The 18,296-nt window shown below is 47.9% G+C and overlaps 1 protein-coding gene across 1 annotated transcript; it reads right to left on the bottom strand.

The window, feature by feature from the left end:
• Positions 1-1,821: 1,821 nt before the first annotated feature.
• On the bottom strand, positions 1,822-16,906 carry CPLX4 (complexin 4). Its single transcript, XM_052670106.1, has 3 exons — positions 16,740-16,906; positions 13,955-14,042; positions 1,822-2,049 (listed from the first exon to the last, which is right to left on the bottom strand). Exons 1-3 carry the CDS (start codon positions 16,904-16,906, stop codon positions 1,822-1,824), a joined length of 483 nt encoding a protein of 160 aa, XP_052526066.1.
• Positions 16,907-18,296: the final 1,390 nt, after the last annotated feature.

Raw genomic sequence — 18,296 nt, 5'->3', positions numbered from 1 at the left:
TCTGACCCTTTAAACCACAAAAACGCTGATCCTGTATGTGCTTACGAACTTAATTAGCTCCTTTAAACCACCAGATGCTTTCAATAAGATTTTCAGGATGTCCCAGGCACATTTTAATTCAAAGGTCAAAAGTCTTAGGCCTGTTTACCGCGGCGTTTTATGGATAGGATAACTCAGCCTGAAAAGCAGCAGAACAGCACAGAAACACTTAATAACTTTATACAGATGCAGAGGGAGGTGGATGGATCCTTGTTAATCAGAGGCCAATGGAGCTGGGCTGGAAGGGGAGGGGAGGGGAGGGGAGGGGAGGAGAGGGGAGGGGAGGAGAGGAGAGGAGAGGAGAGGAGAGGAGAGGAGAGGAGAGGAGAGGAGAGGAGAGGAGAGGAGAGGAGAGGAGAGGAGAGGAGAGGAGAGGAGAGGAGAGGAGAGGAGAGGAGAGGAGAGGAGAGGAGAGGAGAGGAGAGGAGAGGAGAGGAGAGGAGAGGAGAGGAGAGGAGAGGAGAGGAGAGGAGAGGAGAGGAGAGGAGGGGAGAGGAGGGGAGAGGAGGGGAGAGGAGGGGAGAGGAGGGGAGAGGAGGGGAGGGGAAGGGAAGGGAGGGGAGGGGAAGGGAAGGGAAGGGAGGGGAGGGGAAGGGAAGGGAGGGGAGGGGAGAAGAGGGGAGAAGAGAGGGGAGAGGAGGGGAGGACAGCGGAGGGGAGGGGAGAGAAGGGGAGAGGGGAGGGGATGGAGGGGAGGGGAAGGAAGGGGATGGAGGGGAGGGGAGGGGTGGGGAGGGGAGGGGAGGGGAAGGGAGGGGAAGGGAGGGGAGGGGAGGGGAGGGGAGGGGAGGGGAGGGGAGGGGAGGGGAGGGGAGGGGAGGGGAGGGGAGGGGAGGGGAGGGGAGGGGAGGGGAGGGGAGGGGAGGGGAGGGGAGGGGAGGGGAGGGGAGGGGAGGGGAGAAGAGAGGAAGGAGACAAACCATATTTAGTGCACTTATTCATTTTGAATGAATATTTTTATTTGACTGGGTGGAGGCTGAGAGAGAAGAGACTTACAGACCTGTAGGAAGGTGCTACATATCCCCATTTGCGTATTTAATTCACAAACCACTCTTGAAGAATTTACAAAGTGCTTCATTTTACGTAATATCAGGGCCCTGTATGAGTGCTATTACATGTATCAGCCACGTGAGAGAGCAGTGTAGCTCCTGTGTGGGATGTTGTGCACAGTGTCTCATTGCTATGAGCGTCCTGCAGGTCCCCATCACATCCACACACAGTGACATGATTGATTGTCATCTTATGCTTCACTTTTTGCCTGTACGTTTACAACATCTGCGACCAGAACCAATGTATTTTTAAAAGAATTCTTGCAAAATGTTCAACATTTGAATATTGGCTTTGCTTTAAAATGTTTAAAATGAGGTGTTTCCATTACATATGTGTATTTCTGAGGGCAGTATTAAAGGAGTGATTACCTGTAGGTCATGCAGTGGAAGCACAACTGTAATTGACAATGACACATTTAGTAGCATTCTGAACACTTTGGAAAGGCACGCTTTTCCCCCAGCATTTGCTTTTTTTTCCCCATTTTTTTTTTTTTTTAAAGCCATCTTTTCCTTGAGGAAAAATGTTATATTTTAAAAAAATAAATAAATAAATAGAATCATTTCTGCCTTTACACTAAGCAACTACAGCACCTAAATATACCCCCCTGGAGGTTTTGGTCTCTGTCTCTCTCTCATATTGACGTGTGTTGCCATGGGGCTGGGTGTACCCCTCTGCCCTCCCTCCCCCTCAGCCCTGTGAGGTGGGGTTGGACTGACAGCCCTGGGGTCTCCCCTACATCACAGAACATTTCTGCTCAGCAGCCTGTTTGATTTCGGTGAAGGTGGCCTGTGCCTTTTCCTTGATCGCGTCCATGTCCATGTTCTGAATGTTCTGCAACTGTCCCAGGATAGAGTCCTTGTCCTCTTCCTCTATCTGATCCTCTGCCACCATTTTCTGGAGGTCTTCTGGCAGCCCCACGTCATCTCCAGCCATCTGTATTTGGTTCTCATCCAGTTCGCTCTGACAAAGGACAGAAAACAAAAGCAGTGCTCTATGGGATTTTGGGACCTAACAGCGAGTCTCCTTTGGTTTGTTTATTTTCACAGAACCGATCACCAAGGTTGGAAAAGACCTCCAAGGTCACCCAGTCCAACCAATATTTCCCACTAAACCGTGTCCCTCTCTACAACGTCTGAACGTTCCTTGAGCACCCCAGAGATGGTGACCCCACCACCTCCCTGGGCAGCCTGTTCCAGTGCCTGACCACTCTTTCAAAGAAGAAATTTCTCCTAATGTCCAACCCGAGCCTCCCCTGGTTCCTGTACCCTTTTGTGTTTGAGAGTGGGTCAACAAGTTGAGTTCACTGTACGGATATTTGCATTGAAATATGTTGTAATCACAAACAGGTTCTGCTCCAGAACGGAATCATCCACCACTGCTGTGTGATGTTGGCCTATTGCCCACGGTCACAGAACTGGTAGCAAATCAAAGTAAATCAGACAAGTTGGGTGCTTTGTACATATCTGTGCAAAGAGATCTGCAAAAACAATCACGGTGATGGGGTCTACCACAGACCCACAAGCACAACCACAGCACTTCATTCTATATTCCAGCATCATTCAAGTCACGCTAGTTTTGACGTCTGTTTTCTGTTCCTGTTTTGGAGTTTCATCCTGGAAGGCTCCTCCTATTCTTGCATTTCATATACTTTCTACTGGGAAGAAATAAGCAGAAGGCAATGATCCAACTGCACGTTGAAACAGAGGGCATTTCAGGGGGTGAGCTGCGGTCTGAGCAGCTAGACATGCAGAAGAGGACCAGAAATGGTCTGCAAAGAAAGTAATCTAAATTAAAAAACAAAAAAGGGTACAAGTAGTGCTTCTGACACGAGGTCTGAGCGCTTCTCCAGGCTCTAGGCTCTCTTCCCGCCTGTCGCTGCTGCTGTGTCGGTTTTAGACAATGGTGATGCTGTTCACATTTCCTGGTGGATTCCCGACGCATCCAGAGCTCCGAAGAACAGGATATTTTGACACAGTTCACACATCAAAGATAAGCATTAATGCCTCATTACGTCTCCAAAATGAAGCATGACAGCAGCAAAGGGCTGATATGAATAAGCGTCAATGCTGTCAGCAGGAGGTGTTCTTGAGAGTGAGGGATCTGCATGAATGAATGAACGTAGGAGTGAATGGAAGGATGTATGTGAGCAATGGCTGGGCAGTTTCAGGGCTCTGCAAGGACAAGGCAGGTTGGTATGCTTGACTGCACGGACTGATTTTAATGTTGCGTTTATTTGCACTGTGTTCTGTCTGCACCAACTGTGCTGCTCTTAAATCTCATTTCTCCCCATATGAAAAACACAGAGGGGTTTTTCGTAATGGATTCTACTATGTGGCTAAAATGGATGAGGGTGCTGCCAACAGGTCTGTGGGAGATAGAAACCACATCCCAGTCAGTGTAAGTGTTCCTTAAAGCAGGAGCAATGTTTTACACTTTCCGTCCACGAGCACTAGCTGCAGGATGAGTTACCCTTCTGAAATGCTCAGCACAGGGAGATAAAAAGGTACGGAGTGTGTTATTGCACTCCCTCTAAACAGCCCAACACTCGTTTTCTTTCTCTTAGGGAGACCTATTGAAGACATCATCACTGCATGCTAGCAGATATTATGTGTAAAAATGGCCACACAACACACAGAGTCCATGTTGGCAGTGCCAAGTACTGCTTGGCATGGATCTGCAGCAAAGCCCTGCTCTGCTGAAGCCTGAGATGTGACGCACAATGCTGTTTGGGGTTTCAGAGGATCTCTGACCCCAGCTGAATGTGTTCAGATTTGGACGAAGGTAGCACAGTTCTGCCAGAATCACTGGAATTACACCTGCATTCAGCCCGGCCCTCAGCAGCCCTAACACGAGCTTCAGCCATGAGGGTTGCACTCCAGCAAATGAAAAAGACCACCAAATCTGCATGGCCTCTTCTTTTTCTTCTGAAGTTTGCCAGATCTGGCTCTGTCACCTGAGTGACTAAAAATGAAACACTGCATTAAGTGTCTGATTAAGGCATCTGAATTCCGTGTTTGTTTTCGCGTGTCTGGCTTTTAAAACCCGGTGGAAGTAAGGTTTGTTTTCTCGCGAGGAGAGGTGAGGTTTTCCCACAGGATGTTCTGAAAGTCAGTCTAACACCACAAGCGTGCACACGCAGCGTGCATGCAGCTCCAAGTGCTCTGCATGCAGTGCTGCTGATGCACCGCTGCGCTGTCCTGCAGCAGTGCAGGTCAGAGTGCAGCTGGGGCCGCAGCTCCCTGCTGTGCCAGCACACACGTGGGACAGGACTGCCCCTCTCCCAAAGCCGGGTACAGCCCTGTGTACAGGATACACCCATCTCTGCGAGGTTTCAGTCACCCTTTTAGGATCTCTGCCAGAACAGAACATCTATTGCTAGTCCATTAAACACGCCTGGCAATGGCCTCTTGCCCCAGGGCCAGCTGGCCTGCAGTGAGGCACAGCCATGCTATTGAGCTCTCTCACCCTACAAAACTGGGTGCTCCCATCCCGTTGGGAATGCCTGTCCTCGCTCCCAAAGCAGCCCTGTAAGCTGCTTGGGAGGCTGCCCAGGCCAGAACTGGGGCAGACACCACTCTGACCATTCAGCAGCACAGATGATGGAGCCCAGCCTGGGAATGTTCTTTGGTCCAGACCGTGCTACTGATGCAGTCAGACTCGGCCAGGTCTGTTCTGCTACAGCAATGATCCAGCAGAGCTCTTGATACAAGCATGGCACACAGGCATAAGTAGAAAAGAGTCTAATCGTATGTTTACATCAAGTCTGTAAATAGAAGCAATGAAAGCTTGCAGTGCATCCAGAGCTGTTCCACTTTGGGCTGTTAAGGAAAGATTCAGATAATCAAGAAGAATCTCCAAGTTCAGCATTTTTTTTGTTTGTTTGTTTTCAGGTACTTACCTGAAGCCTGCATAAAGAACTCCTGAGATAAGTTCCTCTTCCTGCCTGGCTGATATGCATCTCCTGTGGCACAGCTGAAGGCAATATTCATTAAAATGGGGCTTTGCAATATTCCCAGCTCAGTGCAATAGAGCAAAAGCTGCTTGAGATGACACCGTGTGTTCTGCTCACAGCGAGGTGCTTTCCTTTCAGATGCCTTCATCAGCACTTGCTATTGAAACAGCACCTGATGGCATATGAATACTCACTCCCTCTAAATACCAGTGAATGACAGACTGTTCAGCAGCAGAGAACTGGGGGAGCATTGCCCACGTCAGTGCTTTGGGCAGGGATCCACCTGCCTGGAGCATATGGCACAGCTTCTTCCCAAGGTATGCAAAGTTCAGTTGTCAGCACAGACCCCCATCCCTGGGGCAGAAGGCGTGCCTTGTTGTAACCATACTGTGACAGAATGATGGTGTTTGAGAAGACACAGTGGATTTATGTGCAGATTGATGGCTTGAGAGGGGTGGTGGGGCCACGGGAAGGAGTTGCTGTGCTGCAGATGCAGTCCTTGGACAGGTTGGATGGGTGCAAGATCAGATGTTCCTCTCGTGCATCACTGGCACTATCACCTCAAGCTCCTGTGATAAGACCTTGCAGAATTCAATTGATTCCTGGATTCCAGCTCAGAAAGAAGGCAAAAACTGAATAAAAGTCTTTATGTGGGTTGTTTCTGTGTGTGTGTTTTGTTTGCTTCTTTGTTAATTTAGCACGAATCATTACTTGCATCACCGCGCATTAGCACAAGCTTAGCATGCACATCTTCTGGCAATGCTCCTCCTCCTCCTGCACATGGAGCTCCTCAGCCGCCCGCAGTGGGACATTGTGAACCCCAAGCATCAATCAGAAAGATCAGAGAATCAGAGTATCACAGAATGGCCAGGGTTGGAAGGGAGCTCAAGGATCACGAAGCTCCAACCCCCTGCCACACGCAGGGCCACCAACCTCCACATTTCATAGCAGCCCAGGCTGCCCAGGGCCCCATCCAACCTGGCCTTGAACACCTCCAGGGATGGACGGGGCATCACAGCCTCTCTGGGCAGCTGTTCAAAGATGCTGGAAGCAATCTGCGTGCGTCCCAAACATGCACTCGCCAGGACCCTCTCATTTCCTCACCTGACCTTCTTGCTGCATTCAGTGGTTATTACCAATGCCTCTTTCTTGGTTCTAGGCGTGCGGTGTCCCGAGGCAGTTCCATGGTCAGAAGGGCTGCTCTACACCCATCCTAGTGGTGTTTTAGATTAAAGCTTTTCATTAAACATCTCTAAACTTGATCGTATCAGATGAACAGCTTTCAAAGCGTATCTGATGGTGGAACCTTTGTTTTCACCCTATGGCAGATACCAGATCTGTTCTTAGGTGACCCCGCATTGAAAGCTGCTTACAAATAAGCAAGCTGAACGAAATCAGCTGGCAATATCACATGAAGAGCAGTAAAAATGCACTTTCTTTTGTTTGGAACTGATGTGCTGACTACTCTGCAAAGGAAAAATTGTCCACAGATTGAATGTCTCATGGCTAAATACATCTTTCTGACGACAAACCTAAGTTGACAATTCTGTTAATAGGATTAGGTTCATTAAGGGACTGCTTTCTCTTATAAATCTATCCCAGATAGCATGGAGCTTTAGATTTTGCACTGAAAAGGAGGCCCTGCTCAGCCCTGAGTTTCATGCTTTCATTTACAACGTATGCTTGGTGGATGATACTGGCAATATTCAGAGCTCCTCTTCCAGGCTGTGCTACCTGAAATAATTGCATTTTTCAGAATAAGGAATGCATTTGGGCTGAGTTATCACAAGTTGCAGCACAGAAAGTCGACTGTAGCCTGTGCTGCATCAAAGCAGTGCAGCCAGCAGGGTGATTGGGGATTTGCAATAAGAGGGGGGAGGCATTGGCACAGGTTGAGATGATGGTGCCCCATCCCTGCAGACAGCTGAGGTCGGGCTGGATGGGCTCTGAGCACTGCTGGAGCTGTGGGTGTCCCTGTGCACTGCAGGGAGTGCGACCTGATGGCCTTTAGGAGTCCATATCATCCTTATGCCATTGACAGTATCACTTTTGAGGGTTTAAACCCACATCTTTGCAGAGCACGGTGAGGCTGCGGGGAAAATGCCATCCAGCAGCTGTCTCAGCTTCCAAAAAGGAAAACAAAGCCTAACATACACACACAAAAAAAATCTCATGATATTTTACTGCTCATCCACTAATTAAAATGCTGGTGTTTAGAGATTTAAGCCTACAATCCAATCAACCACTTAAAATCTTGTACTTCCCTTTTTTACATAATTAATCCTCCTGTAATTAAAGTTGCCCTCAGGATATCTTTTCCTCTTTCTGTGCTTGTCACTCTGCTGAGCAGTTGCAGCCTGGAACAAGAAGCATTTTGCCACTTGTGAATATAGAGAAGCATGGTGGATCCTCCTCCTACCCTGGGGATGCCACCAGTCACACTCAGAGCTGATGGACATCCACGTTTCTTGCAGGAATGGGAAGATCCACTGTATCTGTCCAGATCTACAGGCTGGATGGGTTTCTGGGCATCCAGTGGAGCTGCAGGTATCCCTGTTCACTGCAGGGAGTGGCACAGATGGTCGCTGTGAACCCTTCCAACCCAAACCATGCTATGATTCTATAATTAATGCTCATTCACAGCAGAAGGAATAATGGTGGAGTCCACACTTTTACTGCTGACTGTCAGCATTCCTGTACAGGGTCACACAGCCTGCACCCTGAGTAGTGAACAAAGAGATCAGAGCTTCAGAGGTCCTCCATTGGTGAAGACAGAAAACTGTGCATCTTCGGACAGCTTGAAGAAACAAATGCCCTGACAGAGTCTGTGGATCTGAAATCATTTGCTGTATAGAACTGCACTCACTTCCCATCTGCTAATGACAGCCTGCTTCTACGCTGTACATTGTGAGGAAAGGGCAACTGGAGGTGGCTGAAGTGAGGCTTTCTTCACATAATTATTTCCCTTGCTTTTGTTTTTCTTTTTTTCCTTTTTTCCTCTTTTTTCCTTTTGTAAATTTTTTTTCCCCATTTTTCCTTTTTCTTTCTTTCCCTTTCTTTCCTTTCTTTTTTTCTTTTTTTCCCCTTTTTTATTTTTCTTTTTTCCTCCATTTTTCCTTTCTTCATTTTCTTCTTTTTCCCCCTTTCTCCCCCTTTTTAAATTTTACTTTTTCTCTTTTTTTTTTCCTTTTTTCCCTGTCTTGCCTTTCTTTTTTTCCTTTTTCCTCCTTTTCCTTTTTTTACTTTTTTTCCCTCTCCTCTCCTCTCCTCTCCTCTCCTCTCCTCTCCTCTCCTCTCCTCTCCTCTCCTCTCCTCTCCTCTCCTCTCCTCTCCTCTCCTCTCCTCTCCTCTCCTCTCCTCTCCTCTCCTCTCCTCTCCTCTCCTCTCCTCTCCTCTCCTCTCCTCTCCTCTCCTCTCCTCTCCTCTCCTTTTCCCTTCCCTTCCCTTCCCTTCCCTTCCCTTCCCTTCCCTTCCCTTCCCTTCCCTTCCCTTCCCTTCCCTTCCCTTCCCTTCCCTTCCCTTCCCTTCCCTTCCCTTCCCTTCCCTTCCCTTCCCTTCCCTTCCCTGTTCCTTTCTTCTTCTCTTCTCTTCTCTTCTCTTCTCTTCTCTTCTCTTCTCTTCTCTTCTCTTCTCTCTCTCCTCTCCTCTCCTCTCCTCTCCTCTCCTCTCCTCTCCTCTCCTCTCCTCTCCTCTCCTCTCCTCTCCTCTCCTCTCCTCTCCTCTCCTCTCCTCTCCTCTCCTCTCCTCTCCTCTCCTCTCCTCTCCTCTCCTCTCCTCTCCTCTCCTCTCCTCTCCTCTCCTCTCCTCTCCTCTCCTCTCCTCTCCTCTCCTCTCCTCTCCTCTCCTCTCCTCTCCTCTCCTCTCCTCTCCTCTCCTCTCCTCTCCTCTCCTCTCCCCTCCTCTCCTCTCCTCCTCATACCTGTTTCAAAACATCCTCTCCTGCTCTCTAGGTATATAACACTCCCCTCCCTTGGGAAGCCAGTGAGCGACGTCCGCTCTGCAAAAACCTCTTTATTTCTCTTAGAGAAAAACGTCTTTTCCAACCCAGGTTACCAACGAGGCCTCCAGGCTGTCTCAGTACAGATGGCACTGCTTTCTCTAAGTCACGAGGCTGGTTCGCTGCTCAACCCAACGGCAGCTTCGCTTCGGGTTGCGCTGTTTGTGCAGGGAAGAGCCATGCACTTCCACGAGCACGGCACTAGAGGGCTGCTGGGCGCTCCGGAATGGGCTCGGCATCTCCAACTCCGTCGGAAAAAAAAAAGAAAGGTGGTTTAAAACTCGAATGTTTGGGCTCCTGTGGGTGAGGCTGCGGAGAATCAGGACAGGAATCGAAATAAATGCCGTTTTCAGAGCAATGCTTGGTGATTGCGAGCAGTGCCACATCAGACTGCTGGAAGAGGGCAGCACCGAGGTCTCTCCTGTTATTCAGAACGTCGTGCAGGCATTCTTCATAGCAGGAGTTCCGTTGATCTCAGGTCGTCCTGCAGCTCCTGCTCCAGTTCACGAGTTCCATTGGGCTCTTCCCCCCGGCTCTCACAGCCTCATCTCAGCCAGAGTCACACCTTTGTTCTCCTGCAGTTACGTGCAGGGAAGCACCATCATCTCAATGTGAAGGGATATTTCTGCCAAACCAGGGGCGGTCAGCCCTTCATGAGGAACAGCAGACACAAGGCCAAGCTGCTGAGGGATCCTGGCCACTCATTTTCTCACATTCCTTCCATACTAAGGGTAAGAAACTACACAAAACACCTTTGCTGCCTTTGGCCAGGTGGGATTCTTCCCTGTGTTCAAAAAGGCAACAGCAAACCGTTGGCACAAAGGTGCTTAATATTGCTGCTTAGGTTGACAGCAGTTTTTCACACACACAAAACACCCCGTTTCTGTAGAAATATGGCATGGGGTATTTTTACTACCTAAAGGTTCTGGCATCAAAAAGCCCCACCTGTTTTAAAATAATACACGTGGTTGTTTTTTTTTTTAAATAATATCCTTTAGATATATTTTCTTTCCATAAGGAAAATGACTTCACAAAGTTTTCTTTTAAATGGAATTGTTGTAAAATTTTCAGTGAAAATATTGTGACCAACTTAAAGAAGAAAAGAAAGGAAAAAAAAAAGAAGAAGAAGAAAAGGAAAAAAAGGAAGAAAAGAAAAAGAAGAGAAGAAAAAGGAAGAGAAGGAAGAAAGAAGAAAATGAAAAGAAGAAGGAGGGGAAAAGTGGGGGGGGGAAGACAAAGAAGGAGAAAGGAAGAGAAGAAAAATAGATATGGCTCCCTTCGAACCATGCAGAGGAGAAAGAAGAAATGCTTGCAAAGTCTTTTCCTTTGGTAATTTTGGGCTGCAGATAGGCCTTTGTAACACAGTGATCCCAATGAAACCAGTGTTGAGATGAAAGGGGGGATCAGATAAAATTGCAGCACTTTTTTCGGGTAATCGATGGCCAGTGAAGGATGTAGCATGGATTAGGACAGCAGCAGCCATCAGATGGCAGAACCTGTCCACGCAGCAGGATACAACCTCACTTCTGTCTCCCTGGCTTCCTTACAGCGCATCCCTCTGGCTGGTGTCAGCAGGCAGGATCCACGCTGCAGCCTCACACGACCACTTCGCAGGGCCTGTGCTCTGTCAAAGCTAAAATCATGAGAGCTGGCAGCTCCCAGAAGGGTTTCCCCTCGGTTTTTCTGCGACCTGGGTCACAATGGGGCAGATGCCCACGGGTTTTGGGGTGTCTTGCTATTCCCTGCTGTGATAGCAGCCCTTGAGCCTTTATGAATGAAATACATTGGAGTATTAATAATTTGTTAACTGAGGGCGTCTTAAATGTGTTGGACACCGTCTTGATAGTTAATTTCATGACTGCTGCTGAATTAATGTAGAGACTAAAAAGTTGCACGGGTTGTTCTCACCCCTGGCTTGGGCCATCACCCCAATTAAATGCCTCACCACAAAACAGGAGGGGCTGGGAAATGTGAGACACGTACTAATAGAATATTGTAATTACACAGAAACAAAAGCCAGGATTTTAACTACCTGGGCTCCGAATTAATGAGGAATATGGGCTCTTTGATGCCCTCACGGCAAAAAAGACATGGAGGCCCTGGAGTTTGTCCTGGAGCTGAGAGGGGTCTGGGGCACAGTGCTATGGGAGCAACTGAGGGAATGGGATGGGACATTTTGGAGCAGAAGATGCTGGGGGGAGACCACATCGTGCCCCACAGCTCCTGAAAGGACGTTGTGATGGCAGGGGGAGCGGAGTTGGATTCTGCTTCTGTGTGACCAGCAATTGGATGAGAGGGAATGGCCTCAACTTGCACCAGGTTGCATTTTAGGGAATACTTCTTCTTTGAAGGAGTGGTCGGGCACTGGAATGGGCTGCCCAGGGAGGTGGTGGGGTCACCAGCCCTGGAGCGTGTAGATAAGGGACTAAGGAACAGGGTTTAATGGTCAGTAGTGGTGGTAGTTGGACAGTTGGACTTTGTGACCTTAGAGGTCTTTTCCAACCCTGATGATCCTATGATTTATATTCTTGAAATTCCTTAATGTTCAGCACATGGAGTACCTTTGTAGTTATGCACAGCAGAGCCAGGAACAGGACTTCAGTTAAACGCATCCCAGTTCATCCTATTTGGAAGCAGGGTGATACAACAAGGGCATTAGACAGAAAAGTCTGTATCTTCATGGGATCAACGGAAGAGCAAGCCCTGAACTGAGCTGACTGCAAGAAATGAAGCGAGAAAAACACAGAGACTGCACAGATCACAAGGTCACGGCATTGTCTGCAAAGGGAGAAGCAGGAAGCTGAGGAAGATGAGCAATCAGAACGTGGAGTGGATAATGACGGTGTTCTCAGGAGGTTTGGATGGATGAGACTTGAGGTGCTGATCTCTTTGCACTGATGAGTGTCCCCACGTGGCTGCTTTGGGTTGAGTGCTCTGTGTCAGAGCTAACAGTGCAGGGAGGTTCGAACAAAACGGAAAAGCAAAACCAAATGCCACAGACCCACTTGGGTGAACAGAGAGGGGTTTCATTTCTGTGGCCCAGAGGAGAATCTCAGGTTGTGGGGAGTCCCGAAGTGCACAGTATATCACGATTAAATGATTGCAGATAACGTGGAGATATTGCAGAAAGTGGAAAACAATGCCCTTTGGGTTTGGGGTTTTTTTTTGGGGGGGGGTGGGGAGGGAATAACGAATGGGGGAGTTGTTTCACATTTTTCTGTATTTCCAGAGGGAACAGGAATGGGATTCCTCTCCTCTAAAGAACAGCAAAAGCCAGGCACCTAGCCTGATGTTAGCACCACTGCTGATGGAGACGTCCTGCGGAATACTTTCCATCTCATCTGGTGTTTGGAAACAGTGGTGTAACGGTTCCTTATTTAGTGCCTTCATGACACTCCTGGTCTGACACACATCCATCATATCCCCTCACATCTGACGCTCCTGTGCCAAGGTTGTTTGGTATTTCATCACTTTTGCTGTTCTCTTATCGTTATTTTGAGACAGAACAATCAAAACCGCATTACAAATTCAAGTTGCTAAAGACAGCTGCTGCCGTCCAATGATGTTTTCTGGTTTCGCCATCTATTCCCTTCCTAATGATTCTTCAACCACCTGTTTCCCCTCCGTGGCTCCACCGACGTTTCCAGCAACCCACCTGCGATGCCTCTGAGGCCATTTCCTGGGCAGCAGCAGTCCATTTGGAGCCACTCACCCGCACCCCGCAGAGACGGAGAGGGCTTTCCTTCCCTTCCCTCCCACCCCACACCAAGGCACTGCCCACATCACCAGCTCTCCCTCCAGTTCCTCATTGTGAGCTTTCCTTTCAACACCCTGAACAGCCATTGAATTCCTCCTCTGGCCAATTATGACACGAAGCAGCATGGATTTCTGTCAGCATGTTGCTGATGGTCCTCTCTGCTGTAAGGACGGATCACTCCCATACTTTCTGTCCCAGCTCTCTGATCTGATTTGGGAGCCAGCAAAGCTTTGCTTGCTGTTAGGAAACCTGCACGTTTGTGCCTTGCCATTTCTGCTCTCTGTGCTTCGGTTTCCCTGGGAGTACTTTACAGTATCAACAATGTTAAAGAAGAAAAGGACATGGCAGGACTGCTTCCACTTCTAGGAGGACAATGGTACAAATCTGTATTCTGGATTCTGGAGACAGCAAGCGTAGAAGACTTTTCAGTGGTTTTCCCTGTTTGCTTTCAGGGTGTTTTTGCACTGTTTTGTTTTTTAACCGGTGTTGTTGCTGAGTTACAGCCGTGCACACTGCTGGTAGGGCTGGATCTGAGCAGAGATCCAGCTTGTCTGCTCTCTTATTTCAGACTTAATGTTACGGAGATAACTACAACCATACAATTCATCTACTGAGTGGGAAAAACGGATCTAAAGCAGTGACCAGGCAGAAAAGAGGGCTCCAGGGAGACTTGAGAGTGGCCTTTCAATATCTGAAGGGAGTATAGGGAGGAAGGGGACAGACTCTTTAGCAGAGTCTGCTGCGATAGGACAAGGGGAAGTGGTTTCAAACTGGAAGAGGAGAGATGTGGACTGGATACAAGGAGGAAGCCCTTTACAATAAGGGCAGTGAGGCCCTGGCACAGGCTGCACAGAGAGGTGATGGTGCCCCATCCCTGCAGACAGCCGAGGTCGGGCTGGATGGGCTCTGAGCACTGCTGGAGCTGCGGGTGTCCCTGTGCACTGCAGGGAGTGCGACCTGATGGCCTTCAGGGGTCCCTTCCCACCCAAACCGTTCTGTGATGACTCTACAAGAAATGTCACCTGGGGCCCCTTTGCGTCCCGTACTGCAGTGCCATCCCACTGACAAAGGCAGGAGCTGCTTCCAGGCTCTGTGATGCAGAGCTGTCTGCTCCACGCGCAGCCGCTGGGCTGAGGCAGGGCTGTGAGCTGCGCCTTACCTTGGGCAGTCGGTACTTCTCTCTCAGGTGAACCCTCAGGCAGGCTCTTTCCGCCTTCTTTTGTGCAAACGCCGCATCTCTTTCCATCCTGGAAAATAAGAAGGGAAAAAAAGTTGTTTCTTCGAGATACTGATAAAATGGCTGTCCTTTACGCTGAGGCAGCTGCTGGGCTACAGAAGGTTTGGTGCAGCAGTTACCCCTAAGGTTATCTAACTTGCCCAAAGGCACAAAAGAAGTGATAACAACAAAGTGATGTCGGGGGCTTAATCCCAAAATCAGTAGCTGAGGAATTGCTGGAGCTGGAAATTGTCCCTACATCATCAACAGCCCTGGGTGCCCTCTGCCAGCTCCAACTCCTCCCAGTCTCTTCTGAACCCATTTATTGCCCTATCACAGCACATGCCAGTTTCTCCTCTATGGAAAAGAACTTCCTCTAGCTGCGATTTTATAAAATGCACTCATTGAATTTGATTCTTGCTTAGATCACTTATATCTATTTGCACACTGTATGTGTTCAAAGATCTCTGATGACGTGTACTTTCTGTTTTTAAAAATTGTTATAAGCAGGAGGGGAATAAACTCTTGGAAAGGGTAGATAGTGATAGGGCAAGGGGGAAAGGTTTTAAGCTTAAGGAGGGGAGGTTTGGATTGGATGTCAGGGGAAGTTCTTTGCTATGAGAGTGGTGAGGTGCTGGAACAGCTGCCCAGAGAGGCTGTGATGCCCCGTCCATCCCTGGAGGTGTTCAAGGCCAGGTTGGATGGGGCCCTGGGCAGCCTGGGCTGCTGTGAAATGTGGAGGTTGGTGGCCCTGCGTGTGGCAGGGGGTTGGAGCTTTGTGATCCTTGAGCTCCCTTCCAACCCTGGCCATTCTGTGAGGTGATGTTGAATGTTCTTCCCCCCCATCTTCTTCCCCCCTTCCTTTTTCATAGGAATCCTCAGCCAAAATTTGTTTTGCTCCAGCCAGCATCCAAACTACTTGCAAGATGAAATGTTATTTATTTTCCCTCCCCTTTTGCAAATGAGTTTTTGGATTTTTTTCCTTTCCGGTTCTCATTAGCTGGAAGCCAACTTAAGCGTCATTCAGCCAGAAATTAGGGGGATGGTTGTGAAGAGAAGGTTTGTATGCTAGTGGCCTGTTTTCCCATTCGTTCTCAGCCTTTCTCTTCCTCGGCCACTCCTCCACAGGAGCAGTCAGTGGTCGTACAGCGTTGGGAATACCCCCTCTGGGACATCACATCCCTTCCAGTGATGCCTGTGAGAAGTGGAAGGGGGGGATTCTCTGCTCGACCTGAGCTTTTCACTTGCTCTGATGTTGCTGGAAGACTTGGCAGCCTTCCCCCATCACCCGGGTCCTGTTATGCTGCAGGGTTTAATTATGGGAGGCAAAGTGCTGCAGCTACAGGAGCCAGGTATAGGGGCTGTTGCATGACAGCCAGGAGCAGGTGTGCAGCACTAACTGGTGGCTCCTTGCCCTTAATGCTGGAGATTGCCAGCAGAAGACACCTGTTTGCTCCTCTGAACTGCATGTTCTCCTAACAAACAGCAATCCCTGCCTTTCTGGTGAGCTTTGTTGCATTATAAAAATAAATGAATGCACCAAAAGGCCAACAAAGCACAGAATCCTGGCCAACGCCGGGACATCCGTGTATCAAAGGCCATGACTCCAGCAGAGCTCGTCACCTCCCTGACTTCTCTTACATAACCCCACAGCATGGACTGTCCTCAGCAAACTGCTTTCTGACAGCAATTCCCATCTTCCAAACTGAAGCACTCCTGCACTGGCTCCTCAGCACATTTCTGTATGTGAAGACACACCACTCTGGTACAAATAATACTCTTTACAAGAGTTTTCCCCATCCCAGTGACCCTGGTTTGCTCTCCAGCCTCAGCAGAGAGCCCTTCCACCCGCAGCTGATGACAAAAATGTGAAGCAAAATATCCTGTATTTTATTCCAGATCAACTGATACCTGTTTGAGGTGATATGATAGAAAGGGCTGCTGCTAAATACAGACCTGGATACCTCAGATTCCACCGGTCATTAACCTTTCACCTATAATCATCTTACACACAGGATTTACACAATCATTATGTAATTGATCATTAGAAGAACAGATGCATCTCAGATTTAAAAGTCAATTGTTTTCTCCATAATTATGCACGATTTGAACTCCCACATGCTAAAAGTCCTCTGATTTACTCCCGTTTTCATACAGAAAAATAAATAACATTTGTGGAATTTAACCAGTTGTGAAGGGCTGATCGATTTAAGCTGAATTTACAAAAAGTAATGAAAAGTGCAGCAATAGAAAGAAACCATTTAACAACTTTCCTCTAGGTCAACATCACCCTTGTGGCACAACACGCATTACTTTTTCTACATCTGCCACGATCAACATGGATGAAGAGAAGTTTACTCTGCACAGAGTTGCAGGAGAACAAATCATGCCCTGTGAGAATTCATTCCTGCACCACAACCATCCTCACACCTATGGGAAAATGTGGTAGATAAAACAACCTCTGTTCGGATTGGATCCAGCTGAGGAGAGGACAGAGGGAGCAGAGGAGAGAGGGAGAGTCAGAGAATGGGGGGGGAAAGGGCAAACACAGCATTTTACCATCTGCAGTTGGTGAGCTGCTGCTTGGGAAGCCTCTAGCAAAGATTGCCCTATTTAAAACAGAGGTGGAGGGGAGAGCTGACGTTTGGGTTTCCTCTTGGGATCTCTCTACCTGCCCAAGGTCACAAAGACGCAGCCCCATGCTGCTGATAAGGGAACTGGTACTCACTTCTCCTCAACCATTTGCTTTTGGTACTCCTCATACTCCTCTCTGGTCATTCCTGCAGCAGCTGCTGGGTCGGAAGGAGTGCTTTCTTCTTTGCTTTCTTCTCCTCCGCCTCCAAGCCCCAGATTCTTCACCTGGTTGCTCAGCATGCTTTTCATCAGGAAGGCCATCCTTAAGAGGAAAGGAGCTACGAGCAAACCACCACGGGAAAGCCAAAACCAACCAACAAACAAAAGAGTAATTTCCAAAATCAACAGTCGCAAGCAGGAGAGTTTCTACAGCCACGGCAGCTCCTCAGGGGCACAGTGCTAGTGAAACGTGAATGCCAAAACCAGTTTGTCAGCCATAATCTGGATTAAAGAGTGAACTCCTTAATATCTAGAGGCAGATGGTTCAGATTACACGCACACACACACAGAAATCATTAGATGCAGCTACCTACTTTTTATATTAATACCTTAAGCTAATTACAGTTGAAAAAAGAAGAGTGTGCAATTGCACTTTGACTTCTTCCATTTAGAACTCTCACTTTCCCAAGGACCAAGGCATCCCCAGGACCTGAAATAAATCCTGATCAAAACCAAACAACACCTTCCTGCTTTGTGCTGGTTCATTCCACTTTTCCCCATCCTGCACCATGACCGGTGCTGCCCACGATATCTGTTGGTTTGGATCTTAACTCTCAGTAAAGGAGAAATGAATCTGAGCTACAACGCATCCTTCACGTGGATCCTCTGTGCAGCCTCCTCATCTTTCCCAGTTCTGCTTACACCATGGCTCCGTTCTGGTGAAAGTCTGCAGGATCTGCTATCTGCACCATAGATCACCTGGGGAAAAGAACATCACCTGCTAGAAGTTCATGATTTGGGGTTTCGAATGTTTGCTTTACTGTGCCTGGCTGCACATGGCTTAATGGAATATTCTGTAGTCTTGATTATCTAAATGGTTCTCTCAGCACTCTCGTAATTTCACTGAGATGGGAGGATTCCAGTCTGCCTAATGCCTTAATCTGCATTAGAGCCTTTCTAATTAAAGCAGCCCTGTTACTATTTAAAAATGAAAAAAAAAAAAAAAAAAAAAGATAAAAAAAATAAACAGGACCTTCTGTAATCCTGGATTATTAATGATTAAACGAGAAACTTGGGATCTATTTTTCAGATGGAGTTATCACGGCAACAAGAACTCCGAATCACAACAAAATTACTTTGATAGACTGCAGATAACAAGTACTTCCTTTGTTTTAATCAAAATCGATTTTGAAGCTCATTATGTGCTTTCAGGACTGTGTGTAAATGGGCCCCGTGAACTTGAGAACAGGCATTTCAACGTTAGATTTGAAACTGAAGACAGAAGTGTTGTGGAAGGTACTGAAGTTATAAAGCAATGACTGTACCTTGCTGTTTACACGGATCACTGACTTAACAAAAGCTTACAGCCAGGTGCTTGTAAGTGCTGGTGTTGCTACTGTCTCAGCTTTAAATCAACGCCCTTTACTTTCGGTTTAAATTCAATCAAGACTAAAGGCTCTGTTCCTGTGTTACCTGGTGGAGCTGAGCTTTT

Source organism: Tympanuchus pallidicinctus, unplaced genomic scaffold, assembly GCF_026119805.1.
Source record: "Tympanuchus pallidicinctus isolate F22 unplaced genomic scaffold, pur_lepc_1.0 scaffold9, whole genome shotgun sequence".
NCBI classification, from domain to species: domain Eukaryota; kingdom Metazoa; phylum Chordata; class Aves; order Galliformes; family Phasianidae; genus Tympanuchus; species Tympanuchus pallidicinctus.
This window is presented reverse-complemented; position numbering and strand designations above follow the sequence as displayed.

What these genes read in the sequence shown, in the direction of transcription:
- CPLX4 (XM_052670106.1), bottom strand. Translation starts at nt 16,906, where the DNA reads ATGGCCTTCCTGATGAAAAGCATGCTGAGCAACCAGGTGAAGAATCTG. An exon ending in AAGCAAATGGTTGAGGAGAA is followed by an intron (nt 14,043 to 16,739) that starts GTGAGTACCAGT and finishes CTTATTTTCCAG; the next exon opens with GATGGAAAGAGATGCGGCGT. An exon ending in AGAAGTACCGACTGCCCAAG is followed by an intron (nt 2,050 to 13,954) that starts GTAAGGCGCAGC and finishes GTCCTTTGTCAG; the next exon opens with AGCGAACTGGATGAGAACCA.